This window comes from Lepisma saccharinum, chromosome 28, assembly GCF_977018435.1.
Source record: "Lepisma saccharinum chromosome 28, izLepSacc3.1, whole genome shotgun sequence".
NCBI classification, from domain to species: Eukaryota; Metazoa; Arthropoda; class Insecta; order Zygentoma; family Lepismatidae; genus Lepisma; species Lepisma saccharinum.
Genome location: NC_139256.1, coordinates 7,052,206 through 7,079,375, shown reverse-complemented (window position 1 = coordinate 7,079,375; position 27,170 = coordinate 7,052,206). Strand labels below are relative to the sequence as shown.

Genomic DNA, 27,170 nt, shown 5'->3' with positions numbered 1-27,170 from the left:
CTCACTGTTCGAAAAGGAGGGGGTTATGTACACTTAGTGAAAGAGCCTGTGATGGCTTACTTCGGGGGATATGTCGTTCCAAAGGGTTCACCTTTCCTGCCTCGGATGAGGGAGATGACATGCAGGATATTTGAAAGTGGGCTAATGTTGAGATGGGAGGAGTACACCATGTTTCAATTTAAACTCAAGAATTTGTATAAAGTGGCGGCCTCCAATGAACATATCGCAATCTCTATGAAACACTTGTCTCCAGTGTTCTACTTTTGGATTCTGGCGATGATCGTTTCCGGAATGTGCTTCGCTGGAGAATACTTTCATTTGAGACGAATTGCTCAAAAAATTTATCTGGCAAATAAAATGTAGCATGTAGCGCGGTCATAGTGTGGTTCGTTTTTATATGAAATCATATTGTTCCATTGCCATATGTACAGATGGCAGTTCCAACTGACTTTTGGATATCGAAATATATGCAGTGCGTTGAGAAAGTAGAGCTCCTACTACATCAAGATTACATGTTACTCCGTGTTGTTGTGTAAGATTCGTTCTGACTTGCATGATTGGTTGTTACAGTCGGATGATCAGACAACAAGAACAAATGGTGTCGAGTTGAATCATTGGTAAGTGAGGACTTATACAGTGAAATAGGTTTAACAATTAACTGAACCTCAGCGCGAAAAAAACGACTGGTTTAATAGTTTTCTGTCTGATTTTTGACTGGGTTATCCACACTGAAGAGGCGTGTTCTTTACTTACCAGGTTTTGTGTGAACTTGTGTGCTATCCAGTGACGTGCCCAAAGAGTAGGGTGACCATAATACTTTGACCCAGAAACGGGACATCCCAAGGAGGCTAGTTCCCTCCCCCCTGAAAAATCTATTTGGCCTAATTATAAAATTATTGTTATTATTAAAATATTGTTATTATTATTATTCATTAAAGTAAATTTTACATCATAAACAATAAATGAAATATGACCTCCCGTTGTCAAAATATATTAATTATTATATTCTCGGTGTAGTGTTTCTGGTCTCTCTGATCAACCTTTGATGTTGTACGTTGAAGTGAGGTGTGCCGGAAGCAATTTTCTTGCGAACAACTTTATTTTTCGCCAACCGTTCTTAAAACTCACCACATATCTGACACACAACGCAAGATTTGGCTTTTGACTGTGTCATGATGCAGGAATTTAAACTGTTGTTACATGTCCGTATTGTAACTACATGTGCGCTTCTTGGCCATGCTTATTCATTCACAAAGCAATACAACTCCCGACGCAAAGTGCTTGAAACGCAGGACCAGTTGTTTTGCCAAGGTGTTGCCATGACGCTAGTTTTAAAATTCCATCAACTTTATTTTTAGCATGAAATATCTCTCAAATTTAGATTTGCTTTTCAAGCTAACTCCTAGACTTTTATAAAACGGGACAAATAGTGTTTTTTAATAATATCAGAGGCAGGGACACGCCTCTGAAACGAGACCACCCTACCAAAGAGGGAGTTGCTGGGCGTCATACCCCCCCCCCCTCTTTGGTCCAGTATTCCTAAGGAGAAAAAAACTGAAAAAATGGCAAAATGAGGACTGATTACTAAAAATAGCACACGTAGGGCTAACCCTTTCATTTTGAAAATCCTTGGTACGCTACTAATACCATTAGGGTTGTAGGTTTCCTCAAGTTTCACACCAGGAGGCCAGGGAAGATAATTTTCTGTCTCTGTTCAATATCTGTGTATCAAACGTTTATCCGTGCTTGAGGCTTATTCGTATCTACACGAAACTAATGTTATTAAGCATAAAGCAGCAACAGCCATCTACGAGAACCTGGCACGGCTCCCGCCAAAACATTCTCCGTCGTCTGCAGGACGTTGTTGCCACTGATTTCGGCGCAAACGAGCAAACGTAGCGACAGCTGCGAGCGGTCATTTGCGGGTGCAAGCACAGATGTCTCCGCTACCAGAACATTCACGTCCTTGACAACGTGGCAACAAAGGACACGCGAAGGCAGCGGCGACCCCTGGTAGGCAGAGGGCAAAGCACGTGCTGTCTCCAAGGCTTATGCCAATGGTTAAAAACACTCACGTGACGCCCGGGAAACTCGGCTAGCAGAAGGAAATCTACGGTTTGGCGGGAACTGTGCCAGGTTGAACCTTCTGCAGTATAACCAGTGTGCAATCACAGCGTAGAATGGTTATTTTGACAAAATCCTGTTTCCCTAATGGCTGCTTTGGGGAGGGGGACAGTGTTGCCACATGAAGGGAAATTTCCCTTTTCCAGGGAAATTCGAACAGAAATTTTAGCCAAAAGGGAAAAGGGAATTTCGATGAAAAATACCACAATTGCAGGGAAATTTCAAGGTCATCTGACTACACTCTTACAGTTTATGTTAATTTTGAATTTCATATCCACATTTTTATGTTATTTATTTATTTTGCAATTCCTACTTGTTTCTGCTCCTTTAAGTTTATTGTACGTTGCTTTTATGCATCTTTGGATAAATAGTAACGATGAGGATTAACAATTAAATGGATTCCTGACCAGGATTCAAACCTAGGTCATCTGGTCAGGAAGTGATGAAACTGAAATATGAAAATTTAAAAAAAAAAAAAAATATTCAAACGAATAACGAATACTTAACTACATACTACTACTACTGCTTCCACCACCACCACCACTAATAATGCTGCTATTACTACTAAGTATTATTATTATTATATAATTTGATTAGGTGAAGGGAAATATTGGTCCAAAAAGGGAAATTTTGCCCCTTGGAAAGGGAAATTGTGCCCTCATATTGTGGCAACACTGGAGTTGGAATTTTAACGGTGTCACTTCTTGCCCAAGCGGTGGGCGTAATTGGCTGTTTGACCGCGAGTTCCGTCACAGGTGAACGCGGCAACAGAGGGTCACTGCCTAATGCATTTCTCCTTGCCTCATACGGCCATCCTCGCAGTGTTGCCAAACCTGATGTTTACATTTCACCATTAATAGAGCTAAAGATGACTTTCAAGGAGCTAGATTAACGAAGGTTGCATAAAGTGCCTCCTAGGGTAATTTTAGCTGTCAGAGGGGTGGGGGCGCTGCTATTATCGATAGCTTCAAAGTGATGGCAATTTATTCTTAGTTTTCACCGGCTAGGTTTTTGCGGCATCACCCATCTCAATAATCCACTGATGCTCATATGAAATCGAAAATAAAGGATTCCCGGATAATAATATTGTCATCTTCCTTAGCCACAGCGCTATATATAAAAATACCTGGGGAGGAAAGTGACGCAGCCTATATATGAATATCACGTCACGTGCAAAATGTACACTCATTGCAAATGTTGGTCTTAATGGGCTGGAGCCAGTGGTGGGACAGAGGGCGGCTGCCACAGTTCACAGTCAAACGAGTGCACGAAAGAACCAGATCTGGCTCCAAAAGAGCGAAGTTGGCAACAGTGATCGGCAGCTGCCCCAGCGCGAAAGACATAGGGGAAATTGTCTCTCCTCGCCTTAAGTAGCTTCCTAATTGTCCTCACGACGCTAGGTCAACGCCTTCATTTTTGGGGCTTCCAATAAAATGAGGAATGAATATAGTTGTTTAGTTCAGATAGTTAAAAGGTTGGTAATTACAAGAAGTACAAGCAAGACAAGAGCAATTTATTTCCACATCACCACTTTGCAATAATTTGCTGGCAAGGTTATATAAACACGTTAAAAAAACTTTCGACAACCGTATGAGGAACTTTTCTTGCGAATAAACACGGGGAGACTTGTAAACACCCATTTATTCTTGGCAGTCGTGCACGCTTTTTGTAAACATGAGAATATAGATTAATATTATGCAGTAAACTTTATACTCGTATTCGTAGCGTTGTAACATGCTGCACACTTACGATTTCATTTCGTAGAGGAAAAGATCTTGCAGATCAAAGTTGTATGCTAATGAAATTATAGGTGATTATCAATGTGGATTTAAACGTAACAGATCAACTACAGATCAAATTTTTCACATCAGACAGACACTTGAAAAAAAGTGGGAATATAATCAAAATGTCCATCAGCTATTCATTGATTTCAAAAAAGCATATGATTCGGTCAAAAGAGATAAATTATATAATATATTAGTAGAGTTTAGAATACCTAAGAAGCTTGTTAGTATGATAAAAATATGCACCAGTGAAACAGAAAGTAAAATTCGTGTGGGTAATAATATGTCTGACAAATTTACAATTCATGATGGGTTAAAACAAGGAGATGCATTATCTCCATTGCTCTTTAATTTTGCCTTAGAATATGCTGTAAGGAAGGTAAAAGAAACTAAAGAAGGACTAAAATTAAATGGTGTGACTCAGTTGTTAGCATATGCAGATGATGTAGACTTACTGGGGGATGATGTGAATACAATTAAGAATAATGCTAAAATATTTTTCAAAACTGCTAAAGAGATAGGTTTGGAAGTTAACAAAGAAAAAACTAAATATATGCTTACAGGCCGAAACCAAGTGTTAGGTAATAATCAAAATCTAATTATTGATAACAACTCGTTTGAACTAGTTTCCAAATTCAAATACTTAGGAGTAATATTAACAAATGAAAATTATATTAAAGAGGAAATAAAAAGTAGGCTTAATTCAGGAAATGCATGTTACTTCTCTCTTCATAAATTTTTGTCTTATCGTTTAATATCTAAGAAACTAAAAGTTAAAATATACAAAAGAGTAATTTTGCCTGTAGTATTATATGGATGTGAAACTTGGTCCCTTACATTGAAAGAGGAACATAAATTGAGAGTATTTGAAAATAAGATCCTTAGGAAAATATTTGGACCTAAAAGGGATGAGGAGACAGGTGAGTGGAGGAGGTTACATAATTTAGAACTACATAATTTGTATTCATGTCCAGATATTATTAGAATAATTAAATCAAGAAGACTTAGGTGGGCAGGCCATGTGGCACGAATGGGAGAGGAAAGAGGAGTTTACAGGATTCTTGTTGGGAAACCAGATGGTAAGAGACCTGTAGGAAGGCCAAGACGAAGAGGGAGGGACAACGTTGAGATGGACCTAAAGGAAATCGGTACGGATGGAAAAGAGTATGGAGATCTTGCTCAAGATAGGGACAGATGGAAGGCCTGTGTTGCTGCAGCCATGAACCTTCGGGTTTAAGAAGGCTAGAGAGTTAGTTAGTTAGTTAGTTAGATCAAAGTTGTACCTTAAGAATACTAATATTTAAAATATTGTGAAAGTGTCAAATGATATTAAATATGAATTAAAAACTGAAATCTTCGCTGGCAATTAGAAATGAGGAATTCAATAAATTTAGCATGAAGTAAATCGTTATTTCTTTGCCTTATGAGAGTCTACGGAAATCCTTTCACCTTAGCATCCAGATAATATACAGATATATATATATATATACAGGGTGTTTCCGGGCTGATAATACAAACTTTCAAGGATGATGGAGAAGAGCACATGTATCAATTTGAGATAAGGAGCCCTGGTGCGGAAACGACTTAGTCGAAAGTTATAAGCGAAAATCAGTGTATGAAGATATAATACTTTTATTATCTACACAAGTTTCACAAGCTGATATATATATATATATATATATATATATATATATATATATATATATATATATATATATATATATATATATATGCATACTCTGTCTCCTTAATGTGTGGAACAAGCCAGCGGATAACGGAAGAGAAGGGGTGAAAGCGAGTTGGCGGAGCAATGCAACGCGCGCTGCTGCAAACGGCTGGTAGCTGCAGTCGCCTTACCCCTCCAAACATTATCTTTATCTCTCAGGCGTTTATTGGCCGAGCCCTCTCTAGTCACTATTGGCGAAGACTTGTTCTCATTCACTCGCTCTAGAAATTTCCGTGAGAGAGTGTACTTGGAAAAGTTGCCAAATTTAGCTTTTCCCCTACGATATATATTTTCAAATTGTGTTGTAAAGCAATTGTAATAGTAACTGTTCATAACGTTACTTCATTGTAAAAAAGTAACTCCGTTACAGTTTCAGCTACTTACTTTTAAAAGTAGCTAGTTGCAGTTAGATTCCGTCAGGGGTCCCGGATTGGAATCTCGACCCAGGCATGGTGTCCCTTCATCAATTTCATCATATCATCACTCATCCTCATCTTCGCGATTAGCCAAAAGTGGCACAATCAATCAATCATTACAGTTTGATTTCCTCTTAAAGAAAGTAACAGTTACTTGTCCAAACGCTGATTAAGTCCCATTGAATTTGACCAAGTAAATTTACACGCAGAAGGCCTTCAAGAAACATGAATACCCGTTTTGGAATTTCTTCAGCTGTCTTGGGTGCTGGGGTGACGACACAGCAATTGTTTCAATTTCCTTCGGCGTCGATTGATAACGTCACACGGATTTACACAATGGGGTAAAATAGGAAAATAATGTAACATACAAAGGAACAATGGACAAACTATGTGTCACCCACCGAATACCGTAATTCTCCAACGTGATTCGGCGTCAGAAGGCCAATACGAGGAAGTCTAACTGTTGGTTTCGCAGAAAGTGCTTGGTCGTTCGTCAGAATGGATGCTTCCAAAATGGCTCTCTTACTCTGGGTGACGTGTTCCTTCATCTGTAAGTAATCTGATATGTACTATTATTACTTGTACAAATTAATTCTAGGGCTGTGTGCGAAAGGTACAAAGTGCAGACTTGAATTATGGTATTGATGGAAGTGACGTCACCTAGTGTAGTTCGAAAACTCCAAGTTCACGAGGAATCGAGACTACAGGTCAGGGCACACATCGTTGCAGGCTTGGTCACGTGACAAGTAGACTTGTTCATTTGTTTGAAATCGTGGAGGTAGAAAGCCAGCAAGTTGGTTGCAGTTCTAATGTGTGGAAATTTTTGTATAGGAACATTTGAAAATTCTATGCGATTTCTGTGGTGAAAAACAAGTGTTTAAAACGTAGAAAACTAACGTGTCATCGGTTATATATACTGATCGTATTTGTTGGCGCTGCAGTAGAAGTGCAGTTCGGAAGATTTTCACATCAAGATCGCACTGCAAGACCATTCTCGAAGTATGCTCGCTTCAAGTACGTTCTTGTAGCTTTCGGACACATCCGCTACGCCCCTTATGTAGAAAGAAAATGCATATTCGTGAAAATAGTCGTACGTTTTAAACAACGAAGTAATCTCTATTGGAATTTATACACTTGTGTCATCTTTCGGGCAGCTGGCGTATCCCCTGGCGATAGAACGACAGAGATTTAGTGTCTACAAACACATCAATGTTAATTTCCACCCCTTGAAGTTTTCTGAAGTGGGAATCCACTAGGTGGTGCTGCAGAGACCGGAAGAAGTTGAAGTCTGAAGGGGCTAGGTCAGGGAGAAAGACGCATGAAGCAGAATTGCGAGGCCAATGAATAGAACATCTCCTAGTTCCTTTTTCCGTGTGCGGTCTGGCGTTATCATACAAGAATATAATCTGCCTAGTCTCATTGCTGGTAAATGGTATTTTCCTCCCAATTTCGCCACTCAAACGAATCAGCCAGTTAATTAACGGTTTTTATTCGAGAAGTGCAGAAACGATCACTTAAGGGTGGAGGGAATCGTGTGTAGAATTCAAGATTTCGTAAACTTCGAAAGTTTCCCTTCCCGGAAAGTGGTCCGGAAATGGAGAATTTTTTGTTACCAACGATGGGATTATAAAAAAAATTCGGGAGCAAGTGCCCACTCCCCCACTTCCAGATGCCCCCACTTCCAGATGTCCATGCTTCAGGGCCTATTATTTTTATTTTTAGAACCTAATTTCATACTTTACAAGCCTATTTTAGGCTCCTAAGTCTTAACTTTTTCGAGCCTAAAATTACGAGGCCTAATCATTACTGAAATCGGGAGAAGAACGAATTTGCATTGCAACAGATGGATTTCACCAACTACCCCTGCAATGGGACATTTATACAAGGGTCGTTCATCGTTTACCGACACATTTGTGAATAAAAAGGTGGTAAATAGCTGGAGAACGATAAAACTACGATCGCCCCGATGTAGTTGGCGCATGCGCAGTAGTGTTAGCAAAAATGGCGGCAAGTGTGTCTTAGCTGTGGAGTAGCCCGTGTATGATCAAATTCTTTATGAAGGAAAACCTGAAGCTAGTTGAAATTTTGAGAAGATTGCAAGCACAGTGTGGGGAACAAACTATGTCATGGGGAAGAGTGTACGAATTATGTTTGGCGAAGAACGCTATGCTGAGGAGTGACAGCGTGGATACATTTGACCGACTGGGACATGCAAGGTGTTCTTTATGTGATTTGGGGGGGGGGGGGGAAGTGTCATGATTAATGCCCAGTATTCCTGCATATTGATAAAGGGTGCCGTCCGTAATGTATGTGCAAATGTCATTCTTCACCATGACAATGCATTGCCACATGTAAATTTGACAGCAACAACTCATCGAAAGGGTTTTGCTCCATGTTCTTACACTCCGGACTTAGCCCTCAGTGATTATCAGATTTGCTTGAGCGCTTAAAGAGCATATGAGAGGGAAGAAATTGAAGACAGATGAAGCCCTGACAAATATTTTCTGCAGCGTATATGACAGAAGTCAACTTTCTTTTATGCCAAAAGACTCAGGGAACTGACACAGTGATGTCAGTGGTGCCTGGATGCTCAGGGGGGTTTCTTTGAAAAAACTCGTATACTTTGTAGGACTTTCCATTTTTTGTGAATGAGAGGGATGAGCACTAGTCCTGACCATTGGATATAAAGACCAAGGTTAGAAGAAAAAACAATGGCTTAAGCCATAAATGCTGAACTATTACACATGTGGTAAGCAACACCTGTATTCAAGGATCTCTAGAAATAAAGAGATATAGTGGTTACCAAATAAGGATAATTGCCCAAGAACCAAATATGGGATACTGCGATAACCCAATATGGACAAAAGTGAGGAAGTGGTCTTAGACATAAAGAGCCACTGGAATTGAATGACTGTGGAAAGGTCACTGGTAAATGATTTGTTACAACCCCTCACCCCCTTCCTCAATTTTGGAAACAGTATACTTGTCCAGGAAAATTGCTGCCTATCACATGATTGTACTGTCCGCATCTCAGAGCAAGGTAAAGAATTTCAAACTTGCCAAGATTATGTTAATTATTATCAGTGGCGTGCGGTGATAAATCAGGCAGGGGAACAGGTCACCTGCACTTGCTCCCCATCGCATGGGTGTCTTAATATAATACAATAGATCAAGTAAAATTCAACCCTTATTTAAATGTCAGAAGTGACAAACATGAGGCGCTTTAAAATTATATGACAATAATAATTTTAAAGCAAATGTGATATAATATAAAGAAAACATTAAAAATAAAATTGTTGATGCGCAACAAAGAAAAATTTGATATAAATTTGTGAGTCATCAGAGAAAGAAAATAATATTTTGTCGTGACCTGTTTCATCTCTTTATTCGTAGATTAAGTTGACGTTTTTTCATAGAGTTGAGTATTCTTGTAATTCAAACTTTCTCAATCCAATAATGGCACACAGATGGTTGAGTTTTTCATGACGTTCGCTAGATTAGTCAGGGTGGCTACTGTAGGACCATAATAAAATTCAAGTATAATTCCCGGTTTTCAAAGCGAACTTTACAAAAAAAAAAAAATTCAAGCAGATGTTTTCTCTATTTCAAACTAAGGTTTTACAGTCTCTCACCACCCACACACATACACACAAACAAATACTTATATTAACAATATATGGTTTGTGCGATTCCAATGAATCCAATAATTCTAATTCACTTGGACGGTACATATATAAAATTTAAGGCGAGGATTTTACATTTGTCATTTCACATAGCTACTCGGCAGTGGCGTGCCCAAGGGGGGGTTGGTAGGGCTTATACCCCCCTTTAGCCCAATATTCCTAAAAAAGGAACGTCAATGGTAGGAAAATATGACAAAATGAGGGCGGACTACCGAGAAAAAGTATAGGTAACCCCTCCCTTACAAAAATCCTGGGCACCCCACTGCTACTCGGAACTATAAATACATCTACAAACACAAGTCACATATGTTACGGGAAATACTAATCTACGAAAAATTGTTAATTCTATAAGAATTTTAAAGTTACCTAATCAACTTCAAGATATTTTATCTTGCAATAATCTTCAGTCTATCAGATGGATTGTTCTTCAAAGAACACTAACAAAGCAAATGGATTGAGAGAATTCTGTTTTATTTTCCACGCAGCTTTATTTACCTTCCTCAATAAAAATAAAATCTAAACTGTGAAAAACTTGTTTCAGGTCATTAATAAATATGTATAAATTCAATGGAATTGGGATTTTAAAAAGTTGCAATTTTTCATGTCTACAGAGAAAATTTCAAGCAGAATTCACACACAATTCCCGGAGACAATAATTCACGCATAATTCCCGGAATTCAAGAAATTCCCGGTGATTAACCACCCTGTTAGTAGAAGTTGTTAATGTGACAAAACCCGACCTGTTCCAGACTCCCTTCTCAGGATTAAACAAGGACAACAATATAATTTGCCACTGGTAGAATATCCAGTTAATAATTTACAGAGTTGTAGTAACTCGTTTGAAAATGCTCTGTGTATGATTTCGTTTTAGTTTTTAATTCAGTTAGAATATGTGTTGGTTTGTTGTATTTTCTGCAAAGTTGAATGAACTAAAGGCTTTCGTCCTCAGCCGGTCGATCATACAACACTCGCAACATTCGCTTCTTGTCCTGCCACTGCATGCCTTGCAACTTTGGTCTTGGGGTTGGTGGAACAGATGGATGTGAGCTGTTCCCTCGGAAGCTATTTCCCAGCGTTTAGCCAAGGCATTTAGCAGACGCTTAGACTGTAGAAGATTTTTCCAGTTCGTTATGAATGTCAGACGCAAGTTCTCAACGAGATTAGGAAGTTATAGACTTCTTACACTCAAATGTATCACTTGTGACGCGATTAAACTTCAGCACATAGCAAAAACTGGAAGAAAAGCGAATCCGCAATATCTCTCTGAGGGAACAGCTAGAGTGTTCAGCTTCCGTGGTGCCGTGGGGATCGTTTAACTTCGGGCGTGGTCGGAAATACTCGGCTTCAGACAGTAGAGGACATGATACTAAGAGACCATGGTAGAGCATGGGGTGAGAACCATGATGCGTTGGGGGTAGATGACGTCAACAAACGTCCAGCCACGGTGAAAGATTTTCTTCAGTGTTACTTTTGGAAGCGTTGATTTCGAGAGAAAAGTGTTCTTATTATGTTAATATAAATAATTTAAATAGCCCAAAAGCGCAGTAAGTAGGAGGGAACAGCCTGTTCCCTCTGTTCCATGGAGGGACCGCCACTGATTATTATCAAGCAGTTACTCTTAGCTAGTTTAGAACTTAGATTGTACAGTCACGGACACTGCTTGCTTGTAATGAATACATTGACTTTCAATGGAATCGTTACAAACCGGCAGTGTCTGTGACTGTACATGTATCCAATGCACAAATAAACTGTGAATTTATATTTGAGAATCGTGATAAATTGAGCTACGCAACCCATGTAATGTCTCTCAACCCATAAAGCATTACAGGAGCCTCTAAGTATAACATAGTATGTTACTTATTGTTGATTAAGATTTGAAACGTGTAGATTGAGAGGAATCTATATCCTAATCATTCAAGCCCTTTGTATGTAAATTAACTGGAGCTCTGCTTACGGTGCCACAAGATGCACTATGGGCAAGAATCAGAAACTGACATAATTGTTATTTAGCATCGCTTTCTGACACTTTTTTCTAATAGCGGCGATGAGGGTGAGTAATATTAGATGAAATTGTTGAAGGGACACTCACAAAGAACACTCATGTTCAAGCTGGTACTTGAACCTGGTGATGAGATCAAAATTCTACTGAACACACTTCCACACGAATACGTTGAAGTATGAATTATTAGTCTTGAGAGGAGACTAGGTCCTTCAAGATGTTGTTGTCAACATCATAGAATAAGACATTCTAGAATCATACTCACATGACCAAGAAGACTGGTTGGCCTATATAAATCAAGGTGATGTGGGATTTGATCAGCCTATAGAATCCAGAAGATTTTCATTTCTTTCCAGATCATTAACAAGTGGCCAGAAATGAGGATGGCTTTGAATCTCTGTCACAAAAAAAAAAATGACTAAGCCTCGTGGCAGGTTAATTTTGCAGCAACTTTTCACATATGTAGACCCTAAACATGCATGCACAGAGAATATACAAGTTGTTCTGATGCAATACTGCCTTTTTTCTCACTGTCTGTGGTATGAACAGCTCGGCAGTTGAGGCAAGGCTGGCACAGGAAATGCTGGGCTCCAGTCTCGCATGGATTAATACATAAAACCTGCTGCAAACCTAACCTGTCACGGGGCTTAGTCTCTCTTCTTAGCTGTGGTTGGGATTTTATAGATAACTGCTGCCTTGTCATTGGTGGAGTAAGTTTGTCTGTGCATGTGCAGGTAGTTGAACAAGCCCTTCACTCCTAAGGAGCTGGTCATCCTTGATACTTTCATGTGGCGAAAGCTCTTCTACAGGTTTTTTTTTCCTAAGAATTCAACCTAATCCGCTGGCTGAAACAGATAGCTGGTGTATCCATGTAAAATATGGTGTCAGCAGCCACCAAAACTGATACAACATCAATAATAATCAGTTTCGCAAATAAAGTGAGTACTTGCTTTTAGTATATGTGTTATGTATATGTATTTATTATAAACATGATGAAATACCAATTTATGAAGAGTGATGATTTTGAAGATATAATGAATGCTTTAATTTTGCCAGAATTTTACATTTTACAATATATTTGAATTTTATATTTCAGTGTTCTGCAATGGAGCTATTCAAAACCACGAATTCACATTTCACAAGGTAAAACATTTAATTTATTTTAAACTGTTCTAAAACAAAGTGATTTTGATTGACATATTATTAGCAAAAATAATATTCATGATACTGCCAAATGCTTAGGTTTAGTTATAGAGAACTTACACAACAAGTCAGGTATACTTAGTATTTGACATTCTATGATAAAACACTATGATTTCTGTATTTTTAGCACTGAGATATATGATTCACTGTAATTTATACAATTTGGAAAGTAACATGGGCATTTTTTACATTCCATAAATGTGTTCTCACTGTCAAAATGATACAAACAGATTCTTTTTGTTGCATTTTTTAAACATGTTGCTAGTCTGACCTCTCATCCACAGTATCTTCCTGGCTCTTCTTGTACTATTATTCAAGTGTGGGCAATTGCTATACAATTAACATGTGATTTATTCTAAGTGTCTTGTATCAATCTGATTGCAACTGATATTTTTTGTGGCTTTAATTGATTGATTTGGTTTATTTTACATGGCATTTCTGGAACTTTTGTCTAATCATAAGAATTGGAATGATTGGTGATAAGATTAAATTGATGAAAGGATAATTAAAATTATATGGATAACACACCCCACAGAAAATTATACTGGCTGCAAATCCAGTTGTCAGAACCTCACTAACCTGCAAAATGCAGTCCAGGGTGTACTACATGGAAGAGGTTGAAATTGTTTGTATTTTTCAGTTTTTTTATATTTGTGTCTTCCATGATATTCTGCCTAATTTTATGGACCAGCAACGTGCTTTCAAGTTAGAGGAAGGTGAAGATGACAGCTCTCTACGACATGAATCTTGTGCAAGCAACGCAAGTGAAAATCAAGTTGTGGCTATATTTGTAGCACAATATAGTGTCTATTATATTATATTTAGGTGATTTTTATTTTAGATATTGTTAAGTATTCACACCCAAATTTGCAGTCTTCTTGTTTATTTTTAGAAATATTTCCATCATACATTTTAAGAGGCTCACTCACACCTAAGATGAAATTTAACATTGGTTACAAATTGTTGCTTGATTAATAGTGTTCATTGCTTTCTTTGATTGGCAGCCACAAAGGAAAACACATGTGACAATTACCAAAGAAGAGGCATCTTCTTCCGATTCATCTTCCTCAGTAAGTGATTTTAATTGTATTGTTGCTAATTAATTATTCAAATTAACAAATGAATGATTAAATTAATAAATTAAAAATAAAGCTATACGAGGCATATTCGTAAAGTAAGTACCGTTTACAAATATTGCCACTGTAGCGATGCAGTGGCGACCATGTGAGTTCTCGCTGATGTTATTCATCCGTTAGTTGGCCACAGGCACAAGTGGGAGCAGGTCAAGATTTTTCTTCGTAGTTTTCTGAAGGTTTGAAATGTTCAAGAAAATCAATCGGCCCGCCGACTGTAAAGTCCGGTCTGTGATTTGTTTTCTCAATGCAAGAATGGTTGAATTCTTGCCTAGAAGACAGACCACCAACAAAGATGCCTGCTGTGACACATTAATCCGGCTGCATCGTGCAATTCAAAACAAAAGACACGGAATGCTTAGTGAAAGAATTTTGTTGCTTCACGACAATGCTCATCCGGATACGGTCCAACAAACTCAAAATTTCATCACCTCATTCGGCTGGGAACAATTGTTCATCCGCCAACAGCCCTGAGTTGGCACCAAGTGACTACCATCTCATTCTTCATCTGAAGAAGAAGTTTCTTGCTGGTCAGCGTTTCGACGAGGATGACGACGTCGAAGCAGCAGTGCATGGATGGCTTTCGTTACAGGCGGGAACATTCTATGATGATGAGATACAAAAACTAGTGCCACGCTACGACAAATGCTTGAACAATGGTGGAAACTACGTAGAAAAGTTGTTTAAGGTCTGTAGAATGCAATGCAAATAAAAAAAGATACGAAACTATTTTACTTTTTTTTTACACCCTTTCGGTACTTACTTTCCGAATACGCCTCATAATATTTCGATAATGTCCCGTACCATGGCTGTGTAGTATATAAGGCTTTGGACTTGGGCTACAAGACTCACGCTGGTTCAAGTCTTCTGGGGAGAAGTGTAGCAACTTTTCTCCTGAGATTTCAGCCAAAGTATGGGACCAGGGGCCACCCACCGTCGTGAAGAAATTGGGGAGCTACGAATGAGTCATAGGGTCTTGTTGTGCTGACCACATGTCACCCTGTAACTGGTTGGATTATCTCCCACCTCTGATGGGAGTGAGGTCAGCAGTCAGTAGGCTTTGGCTGCCAAGAGTTGTTGTATCATGGGCCATTATTATTCCAATAACACTATACAGGAGAATGTTTTAAGAAATCACTTGGTGTGAAAATTAGTTCTTTTATCACAACAGATATAAAGGGAAAACCTATTCAGTACATATTAGCCACTTGGGATATATTTGTTTGAGGAAACATTAACATTATACCATTTATTCTTGCTATTTATGAAGAAATTGTACTTAGTATGCAACGAAAATTGAACATTATATATTGTCTAGTCCTTTCTAACACTTTTTAACACTATATTTTGGCGAACAAATTTATTTTTGCAGGTGGTGGGGATTCAACTCCACAGTACCATCATGTTGGTTAATGTGCTGGGTTTGTAGTAAAATCACACATCTGCCGTGGGTTTGATCCCCAGTTTCCAAAGCCTTGCAATGTATTTTCAGAATTATGAATTTTCAGAAATTTTTCCATGAAGAAAATCATAAATTTTGCATGTTTTGTTGACTTTCAGGATGAACGGGTGGATCCACCCGAACACATTCTGCAGCGACTGGTGGGCGACAAAAGACCTGTCTGGAAGAAAACCGTAAGTGAACAATTATTGTAAAATATCAGTGATTGAATTGCTTTCTTCGTGATGTGTGCTGCATTCAGACAGGTCTACTTATAATGTACGAGGACCATTATTCTTGTAGTGGCAACACTGTTGGTATACACTTGTCAGTTGTCGTTGGGACAAAAGACGATTGGGTCTTGTTTAGTCTTGTACAGGCCATTTGGTTTAGCTTGAGCTCTGACCTTCAGCTGCACAGAAGTCTGCCGTCAGCACGACGATGCGAGAGTTCCACTGAGAGCAGAGTTGCTAACCACCTTAACAATTACCTACATCCATAATCTGACCCCAGAGCTTATTGCTAGCGGTGTTCGGTACTTGCATTTAGTTTCTTTTTTTAAAGTGACAGTTTGAGAAGGTGATAATTCAAGGAAAAGAATGACAGAGGATTCTTTTTGTCAGTGAAACCCCCATTGATTAAGCCCCCTCGGCGAAAGAGCCAGTCCCTCCCTCTCTTCCTCTCCAGGGGGAGAAGGGGGCAGATCCTGTTATCGCTAGTAAGGTAATTGTTGACCTATGTTGCAGGGGTGAAAACGGAAAAAAATATTGGAGAATGCAAGGTGATTCACAGTCAAAGTAAAGAAATTATCTCAACGTGCATAAGTTTATGAAGAAAGAAGCTGACAGTGCTTTTGCGTTGAATGCTAAACAAGTGCAAAAGCATGTTTCCGCTGCTACTGACGTATCATTAAGTACTTCGAAATGCATCTAAAATGAAAATGATCGCAACAAAGTAACTGGGAAGAGATTAGTAACGCCTAGCAAACCATGCAGAATAAAGAAATTTAAAGTGATGTGGACGAATTTGACAAGTGTGTTATTCGTAGAACAATTGACGAATTTCATGATCATGAAGGACAGAGTCCTAATTTAGATACGTAAATATTTTTTTCCTTTTTTTAATGAGACAACAGCATATAGCCTTTGCAGTTTCATGTCTAGTAGAATCGTAACTTCTGCGAATTGCAATACTGCTCCTATGAGTCACGTGACATCCTCTGCAGACAACAGACCTTTCCCGCTTCGCACATGGCAGAGCTCAGGCTAAACCAAATGCGCTGTACTAATGCGCTGTACTATGGATCGTGTGTAGGTGTTTGGTGCTGAGTAGTACTGTTGTGTGGTAGTTAGAAGACATTAAAGTGAAGTGTGTGTATACGTCTATAATACTGCCCTGAACAATGTTCACACGCGAAGAACAGCAAATATTCATCAAATTTCAGGTTGCACATGGAAGGAATGCACAGCAAATTCACAAGGGATTACGCGAGGCATGTGTGGACCACGCTTAACTGTATTGTACTCTTGCCAGATCGGCCAAGTTATTTGAAAGTGGTCGTGAATCAGCCACAAAAGAACATGGTGGCAGGCATCCTCCCACGGCAACAGATCCACACCACCTTGATGTACTTCACAGATTGCTGGAGAACAGTGGCGGCGATTGGATTCCAAAACTGGGGGAGCGAAGACAGTTTATTTCCTTTATAGATAAGATTTATCTTAGTGCGGATGCAGAAGTGACGAAAAGTAAGGAAGGCTGCCCCCACCTCGCCCCCCACCCATAATCGCCGCCACCACGGCTGGAGAATGATCGGCGTTGGACATGTAGTGAATTAGCAAATGAACTGAAGATTTCACCATCTTCGGTCAGTCCTTGGGACTTTGATTTGTTTCCCAAGATGAAGGAACCACTGAGGGAGAAACGCTTTCCAGATGTCCCGAGCATCATTTCGGCCACATGGCAGTCTCTTTGCACACTGCTACGAACGGGAGCTCTCAATGGCATCCAACGACTGTCAGATGTTTGGAAACGTTTTCACGCAGCAGCAGGAGATTACATTGAAAGTTTCTAAATGATTCCAGGTATGAATCTTTTCTCATGTCTCTTTCTGATGCATGTTACCACTACAAGAGAAATGGCCCTCATAAAATAGTCTTAAGTGCTGACACACCCAGAATTTTCAACTCAATCAATCAATTATAATAATGCAAATAATTTAATCAAATAACTTAGTACAATTTTTGGGACGTATTCAAATTGCATGTTTTTCAATTTACTAACATGTAACTATCTTCGGTAAATATGCGATATCGCCCGGATGGATTTCTTCAAATTTACAGGAGAAAGTACTTACTGAAATGAGTTTCTTTAGCATTCTGGACGTTCTTGGAGGTATTTTCTTTCACGGAAAGTAAAAACTTCGTTTTTGAATGCTGCCGAACAAGAATTAATCACTTTTTACGTAAGAAATTGGCATTGCCTGCCACATTATGCTGTTGTTTCCATTGTGTGCATGCAGATGGCGAGAGCGTTGAAAGTCACGCGATCTCTGCAGTGTTTCCAAACGTGCCTTTTTCTTACGAGATTTTTTTTTTAACTAAACTTACCTAACCCAACCAAGCCTAACCTAACGCTGCCGGAAATAATCCGTGGGGTTTTCGTGAATGGTTTTTGGGGCTATCGTGAATGGTTTTTGGGGCTATCCGTCAATGGTTTGTGGGGCTATCGTGAATGGTTTTTTGAGGCTATCCGTTTGTGATGACACAATAAACACGAAATTAGGTATTTTTTCGGTGAAGAAGGTTGAAACACTGCATACCCACTCAAAATCGACAAAACACAAGCACGACGCGTGATGATCCGTGACGAGTGCATGCCATATTGTCTATTACACAAGCGGAACAAGTAAGACAAATAACACTGATGAACAAATTCAAACTTTTTTTTGCTCCTTTGAACGAAGATAGGTGATTATTTATAATTCGACCCCGCTGAATCCAAATCTGAAAGTAGAAATGCTGTATCACCTATCGTTTTCCCTGGATTTTCATATTTTGTTTTTAATAAAAATTTAATTCCCTTTGTAATAATACATCGAAATTTGAAATTATTTTTGTTTGTTTGCTCATGAAATAAGATTTAAATATTGAAGTGAATAACTATGAAATATAAAAAAAATAAAAAATATGTATAGGACCGATTTTAACTGTTCTATTAAGAAATTTCATGCAAAAAAAGGAAAAAAAACACGTTTTTACTCACATTTTCAAAATTTCTTTCTTGAACTCTGCCGTTTGTAACTGCCACAGAAACCTCTTCCTTGAGGTTCCAACAGTAGTCTGCTAACGTGTTCTGTACCGATTTTCCTGTATATATCGTTTCTCCATGACAGAAATATTCTGGTGAAATCTTCCGCCGCATTCGTCACTAACAGCGCCCAAGTTAGGGGGGGAAAAGTCCAAATGCAAATGTGAAAAGTGAATTTTCAAGGACATATTGCACTCCATGCGCTGATAACACTTTAACAAGTTCTTAACAAGTTCCTTGTAGTTGTCATATTTCACATTTCCAAGAAAAATACAACATACTTGTCTTTTTCTGTTAGCAATTCCACAAAGTTGTCATCATGAATGATCTCACGGATTTGCGGCCCAATAAATATGCCTTCTTTTAACTTACTATCTCTGAGTTTAGGGAATGTTTTTCTCAAGTACCCAAAAACCCTCACCGTGTTTATCCAAAATTTTAACAAAATTTTCATTAACCCTAACTTTATGTGCAACGGTGGTAACAAAATCTTGTCTTTCTCAAGGAGAGGGTGATTCCTAACACTCTTCTCTCCAGGAATTAAGTTTTTTCGTATGGGCCAATCCACAATGTTGTCATGTTTATCATTTGCCCGGCTGTCCCATTCGCAAAGAAAGCAACAAAATTTTATAAACCCAGACTGCATGCCTAACAGTGTACCAATCATTTTGAGTTCTCCGCATATCTGCCAACCATATTTTTCATAATTTAACACTTTTAATAATGTATCCATTTTTTCATATGTTTCCTTCATGGTGGAAGAATAGGCAAGGGGTACTGATGGGTATATATTCCCATTATGCAACAATACTACTTATAAACTATTCTTAGATGAATCTAAAAATAGTCTCCATTCGTTTGGGTTGTGACTCCTTCCAAGTTCTTGCAGAAAGCCTTCTACATCATTGCAGTAAGTTAACTCATTACTAACAGAAAAAAATGTGTCTGTGATTGTTGGCGCTTCAGATATAACACCTTAATACCATCTTGTAACACATTCCATCCTCTGAGACGAGAACCTAATAATTCCGCTTGAACTCAGGGGTAAAGGCAGTCAGGGGCGTGATGCTGATCACATCACCCCCACTCATGACCAGATCAAGAAAGTGTGGGGCGTTACCCCCACACCGCCTATACGCCTTCATGGCATGGTGTTAAGCACAGGGGAGCACTTTACTTTTTTTACTTTACTCTAGAAAGGTTGAGATCTCTGACTAGATCATTTAGTTCGGTTTGGGTAATAAAGTAAGGTATATTTGGATCAGGCAAATTTGGATCGGTGTTTGAATATGAGGGTCCAGGTTCGTCATCTGGAGAAGCACTGCTTGGTTCTGTTTCATCCACTGGCCATTCTTTAGGAGGCTTAGGAATTGGTATAAAATCATGACTCATAGGTTTCTTGACTGAAGGAACATCAGGATAAAATATAGAATGTTTTGATTTAGAACTATATCCCACTATGTTTGTTAAATAGAAGTAACAATCTTTAGTATGATCTTTCTGTTCTGTCCATATTACAGGGTTTCCGAAGGGCATTGATTTGTGAGTGCCATTAAGCCATCCACGTAAAGTTCGCGAACAATTACAACAAATTTTACCTGGTGCCCAGGTTTTTCTCTCGTCTACTTCACTTCCAAAATACAACTCATATGCTTTTCTCACTATAGGAGTGATAGTATTTCTCAGTGACTTCGGAGTAAATCCCCCGCAAACAGAACAAAACAAGTTCGGGTTATTCACACATTTGCGTTACGTGGCGAACTCATTAATTGAGTTACAATATATTTCTTTAAAAAACAAAAAAAACAATTATGATTGCTCTGATCGTTTTGTTAAAATACAACTTACATTTCACTTCACTATACACAATATTACATTCACAATTTCACGAACATACACAAACATAAAATACGGCTACTCGGGAAGTTATCGGAAAGGAAGTTAAGACTCGACTAACCCACAAAAGAACAAATTTTAACAGAGAAACAGGAAATTACTCTACTGCCAGAAATTATGACCTTCTGTCATAAACACACAAGGTCGCTAAAAGGTTCTTATCCATTTGCTAGGAACCAAACGTTAAGCTGTATGCGGAGACCTGAAAACATACAATTATAAAATGTGGGTGTTCTGCAAAAACTTTAGGTGATACAGGAAAACGAATGCGATATTCGTTATCAGCACATCTGAATACATAAAGAGCACTTAGTTTTATTTAAAGGAGTATTTCATTGTTTATCAGTGTAATCAATCGTAATATGAAAAGTTGGCACTATTTTATGGAAAAAGGCATAACTTCACCTTAAAGAATGTCCCGCAAGACAAAATAGGTAAGTACCAGTGGTAAAATTAAGGAAATAAATGAGTGAAAGGTGTCCGGGCATTATTGCATATTTATCCTATCTTCTACTAAATGAAATATTTGAAATACAACTCATTGTTCTGAAATAGGGAATCTTAAAATGGAGACAAAGACAATTTCATTTTGTTTAATGTAAGTTGTACTTCTATTCAAAATTGTTACATTACATAAAAAATGGGTGTCTCTTTGAAACATGTGCTTGTTATTAACTGATATAATGACACTTCCCTTTTTTTTTCAGGATGTTTCTAAGGCCAGTATATTAAGGAAGTTACACAGAAAAGATGTAAGTTTTACATTATTGGGATAAGTGGTGGCTTAAATGCATATCTACTGTTTCTACTGTTTACAGCAAGATGTACTGTCGTTAACTGTAGTCTGCTGTCTTTCTCAGATGTCTAATGATTTTCTACTGTGCATGTACAGAACTACAAGTGAAAATATCTTCTTAGTATTATATTTAATATGACTGTAGCATGTTCAGCTTGAAGGGGGTTGTAAATTCCACATTTCATTCTTCCATATTAACAATTTTTATTTGTATCTGTTTGAAAATTTGAACACAGTAGATGTTTCAAAACACCTATAGATCTACTGAAAACAGTAGACAAAATTTTCAGCGAGATTCATCAAAGTAAATCACTTTTAATAAAATAGTATCTTTTGAGAAAGATAGGATAACTTTATAAAATGTCATTGGTTAGCCAATTGCAGCATGGAATGTGGTAAAACTAGTATAAGTACAAGTTGAATAAGACTCGGGAAGTACAAAATGTGTGAATTTATAACTTATTCAGTTATTATCTTACTATCACTTACGATGCAATACGTACAATAACACAACCTCACAAAGCTAGTCACTCTACACTTCTAAGGAATGAATAACTTGTGTCCTTATTTCCTCCTAGGTAAACTGGTTTTTCCTTGCAGGTGTTATAGCTGCCTGTTTCTCCCCTTCCCCTCCATCCTGTAACCTACTCTTCTTGTCTTCCCTCCCCTCCTCCTTCTGGTGGCACTCACCTTCCCTTTCTCCTTTACTCATCTGGCAAGTTGACATCTTCCATTTTTTGTGCAGGAAATTGAAGGTGGCTGAGGAAACTTAACCAACTTACTCTCCACATGCTTTTTTTATCAGTTCCACCCATTTTATTCAAATTCGACCTTCGTTTTTGTTTCTTTGTTTCCGTCACTTTTCTGGGGTGTAAGGGGTGAACTTCCACTTAGTACACCCAACTGTCAACCTCACTTTCACGTAGTACACCCAATTGACAAGCTCACTTCTATGTAATACACCCAATTGTCAACCTCACGTCCAAGTAGTACAACCAATTGTCAACTTCACTTCTATGTAGTACACCCAATTGCCAACCTCATTTCCATGTAGTACACCCAAATGTCAACCTTACTTCCATGTAGTACCTCCAATTAATTGTCAACCTCACTTCCACGTAGTACACCCTGGACTGCATTTTGCAGACAAACCAGGCTCTGGTGACTGGCCCTATGGCCAGTATAATTCTGTGTGTTGTCCTGTTTTTTCTCCCTATGTGTGCTGAGTGCCCGTTTACAGCCTCAGCTTTTAATTGAAGTAGAATATTTTAAGATTTTAGTTATGCAACGTTAGAGTTGTTATTTGTAATGGTAAGGGGCTGGACCCCGTATAATGTGACGGGTGCAAAATAGCCTAAGTGCTGACACACTCAAAATTTTAAATTCAAATTCAAATTCTGTCTCTTTTCTCTTTATTTTGTTTCCCCTCTTAGCCATGTGAGGTTGTGTTATTGTATGTATATCTTTGTGTAGCTTGAAAAAGTTCTGAGAGAGCAGAACGAAATGTCGCAGATAAAATCAAATCAAAACCACTAAAAATAACTGTGTTAGATTATTTTGCATCTATAAAAAGTGGTTATGCAAACCTTTAAGAAGAACATAATTGTATCACTTACATTGTAATGTTCAAACTATGCTGTGGTCAACTTTCTGTAATTGTTTTCATTGCAGCACTTCATATTTCTAGATCATATTTATTATTTTACATCTTGGCTCACAAACAAATCTCAGGAGAAAAGTTGTTATGCTTCCCACCAGGAGACTTGGAATAAGAATAAGCTTTAAGATTTCTTCAAATTATTCTCTTAGAAATATAATTAGTAAAATCACACAAATATACAATCCCTTCATTTATGCATCTAATTATTATTTTTTTTTTAATTTGTGTCCATGCTGACAAATTTAATTATTCATAATTGTATCCCGTGTCTATTTCAGAAACTAGAGCAGAATATAGTACATAAAACTAATGTGAAAAATGATGGTATGCAAGAGGGATTAACTAATTTGAGTATTATTAATCCTGCAGCAGAAACTGTAAAAAAGGTAAGTTTTTACTTAAAAATTTATAACTTTTAATTTAGTGCAAATTTTGGCATTTTCAAAATTAATTTTATGAATATAAAAATATATACTTCATATACTCTGCTTTGAAAAGTAAATGTATAAATTCTAACCTTTTTCTAAGGTAAAACTTATTACATTCCATGTATTAATATGTATTTATGTGTACATGTACTTGTGTGTGTGTGTGTGTGTGTGTGTTCAATCTACACTCTGAAAGTCCAATCAGAGCTCAACTTGTTGCTATTCTCCTATGTCATGTACATAATACATTTTTCATAGCTCTCCTATGTCAAATTTTGAAATGTGTGCTGCAGTTTAATTATATAAGTAGTACAGGGTGTCCCACGAATGGCGCAACTGGGAATTAAGAGTGGCGTTACTTTGTAACCGAAACCTGTACATACATAAGTCATACACCAAATGTTAGCCCTGTCCAAGTAGATATTTTTAAACATAGAAACAACAAACGGGGTGCAGTGTTGTTCATGCAGTGTTGCCAAATGTAAGTGAAAGTGTAAATTTATTTTTCCACAAAGCATGGAAAATTGCATGTCAAACATTCGTACGGAAATTTGGACGTCAATTTCCACCTTGGGTAGGTGGACTATTTCCCCATCTATAGTTCAGAGAAGAAAACCGATCGTTTTCGCGTATAGCCAATCCTGAAATGCCTCGTAAAGGCGTACCGGTCCAAATGGGTGTTTTAAAAAAAATTATGAGGTACAGTGGCAACACTGTTGATGTTTGAAGGCAACAAAAGGTGTGTTTAGTGATGGTCTATGACATGGAAATACTGGAAACAGGAAAAAAAGAAAATTAAAATTATGGTGAAAAAAGTGTTACTTACCTACTTCTGGCAACCATGCAATGCGATAAGAGCGCCCAACGAACGAGAACAAAAGAATCAGTTAGTTGTGTACTCAGAACTGTTTGATTCGTGCATTTCGCATTGTTCGTAGGGGAAGATTAGAATTGTTCTGTGAAATGAAGTACTCTTTGGAAGAGAGGGTGTTCACTGTGGAACATTATTTTTGTTCAAAATCGTACGCTAGTGTAAAAACTGTGTTTCGCGAGAAATATCCGAATAACAGTGTTCCAGAAAATTCGACGATATATCGACTTGTTTCCAGATTTCGTGAAACAGGATCTGTTAATGACAAACCCTACCACAGACAACCACCAGTTTTGACACAAGGTGTGCTGCAGGATGTGGAGCAGAGAATATCACAATCTCCCAGGAAATCTCTTCGTAAACTTGCTGCACAGTCAGGTGTATCAAAAACAACAACTCACCGAGTGTTAAAACAATTGCACCTACGTGCATATAAGGTACAGGCTGTGCAAGAACTGAAGGAAGCAGACAAAGGTGCACGTGTAAGATACTGCCAGTGGTTTAGAAATTTTATTAGAGACAGTGGTGTGAATATTTTGGATAAGGTTTTCTTTTTACACGGATGAAGCATGGTTCTACTTAAATGGATATGTCAACAGTCAAAATTCTTGACACTGGTCAAGTAACAATCCCCATTTGTTACATGAACAATCACTTCATCCACAAAAGATCGGTGTGTGGTGCGCGATTTCGCGGAGAAAAATAATCGGTCCATTCTTTTTCAACACAACAGTTGACGGAATAGTTTATCGTGAACTAATCACACAGCTTATTTCTCTGTTGGAACGTGATGAACGTGATTGTTGGTTTCAACAAGACTCCGCAACATGTCACACGTCTAATGAAACTTTAGACATGTTGGCATAGTTTTTTGGCGATCACATTATAAGCAAAAACTTATGGCCCAGTCGCTCCCCAGATCTGACGTCTCCAGATTTTTTTTTCTGTGGGGTTATTTGAAACAAACAGTTTACATTAATAACCCAAGAACACTTGATGATCTAAAAATAAACATTTGCACAGCCATTAACAATATAAACCAATCAACCTTGCATAAAGTTGCTTCCAACATGATAAAACGTGTTGATGGATGCCTCAGGGAAAATGGTTGTCATTTTCAACATCTCTTGTAAAGCTACACTGCCTGTTACACGCATTGCATGGTTGCCAGGAGTAGTTAAGTAACACTTTTTTCACCATAATTTTCATTTTCTTTTTTTCCTGTTTCCAGTATTTCCATGTCATAGACCATCACTAAACACACCTTTTGTTGCCTTCAAACATCAACAGTGTTGCCACTGTACCTCATAATTTTTTTTAAAACACCCATTTGGACCGGTACACCTTTACGAGGCATTTCAGGATTGGCTATACGCGAAAACGATCGGTTTTCTTCTCTGAACTATAGATGGCGAAATAGTCCACCTACCCAAGGTGGAAATTGACGTCCAAATTTCCGTACGAATGTTTGACATGCAATTTTCCATGCTTTGTGGAAAAATAAATTTACACTTTCACTTACATTTGGCAACACTGCATGAACAACACTGCACCCCGTTTGTTGTTTCTATGTTTAAAAATATCTACTTGGACAGGGCTAACATTTGGTGTATGACTTATGTATGTACAGGTTTCGGTTACAAAGTAACGCCACTCTTAATTCCCAGTTGCGCCGTTCGTGGGACACCCTGTATTATGTTATTTCTGTATTCGGTGTGAGGTTTACATGTACTAACTAATATATGTGTATTGAAACTTTTTGCTACTTGTAATAAATTCACAAGGTTGTCCTATACATGGCTGACAACTTTCACAGTGTGTAGTGTGTAGAGGACATCAAAGTACTTCACATTCTCTATGCTCTTTGAATGTTTATTGGTGATGTATGACGATATCCTGTATACATGCATGCACACACACACACACACACACACACACACACACACAAGCATACATACATACACATATGTATATATGCATGCTTACAGCACATGCTGTGCTCCTTCCAGGAAGAATTTCTAGATCCACGTATGTTTACAATAATAATAAAATAAGGATGTCAGAGTTATTATTTTAATAGATGATATTTATTCATTACTTAATAAATAAAACTATGAGTTTTTATATTTTGTTTTATTGCAGAAAACAAACCCACTACATGAAAGAGAAAGTACATTTCAGGTATGTATGCAAGCTTTTAAATTTTTATTTATATTTTCTACAAATGTTCATGATGGTTTATGTTAAATTTACCTGAGTAAGCAATTTTCAAAACTATTGTGTCTATAAATGTTTTAATTAGCATAAAATGTTAGTTTTGGTTGATTAAACAACTTTGATTCACTGATTTCTCCAAATCATATGAATGTCCTGATATATTTCTATAAGTAGCTACATCTTACGCTTACAATGCATGCATTCAAGAGTTATTTGGCAAGAAGTTCCAATGAGGAATAAAATAGCTAATGTAGTTTGTTGATCTTATTGAATTAATTGATTTTAAGAATCACAATTAAATTTGTAAAGAAGAAAATTGCTGAAGAACTGGAGAATAATGCTGGACAAATTCACCCAGACATCTTCACCTGACTCAACAGAATGGAAAGAATAAAAAGCAATGAAGTATGAAGTAGCACTTTACTTATAAGTAATGTCCCTCTCCCATCCTAGAGCTGCAGTGGTGAATGTTGTGTTTGTTACA

The 27,170-nt window shown here is 37.9% G+C and overlaps 1 protein-coding gene across 1 annotated transcript in view; it reads left to right on the top strand.

Moving 5' to 3' along the window:
• Window positions 1–12,585: 12,585 nt before the first annotated feature.
• Window positions 12,586–27,170, top strand: part of LOC145980585 (chondroitin proteoglycan 2-like) — a 58,341-nt gene continuing 43,756 nt past the window's right edge. The window contains exons 1-7 of the mRNA XM_083113621.1: window positions 12,586–12,670; window positions 12,829–12,875; window positions 13,940–14,005; window positions 15,629–15,703; window positions 21,422–21,466; window positions 23,449–23,556; window positions 26,612–26,650. Coding sequence (XP_082969747.1) covers window position 12,670; window positions 12,829–12,875; window positions 13,940–14,005; window positions 15,629–15,703; window positions 21,422–21,466; window positions 23,449–23,556; window positions 26,612–26,650 — 381 coding nt within the window. The 5' untranslated portion in view covers window positions 12,586–12,669. The remainder of the gene's footprint in view (window positions 12,671–12,828; window positions 12,876–13,939; window positions 14,006–15,628; window positions 15,704–21,421; window positions 21,467–23,448; window positions 23,557–26,611; window positions 26,651–27,170) is intronic.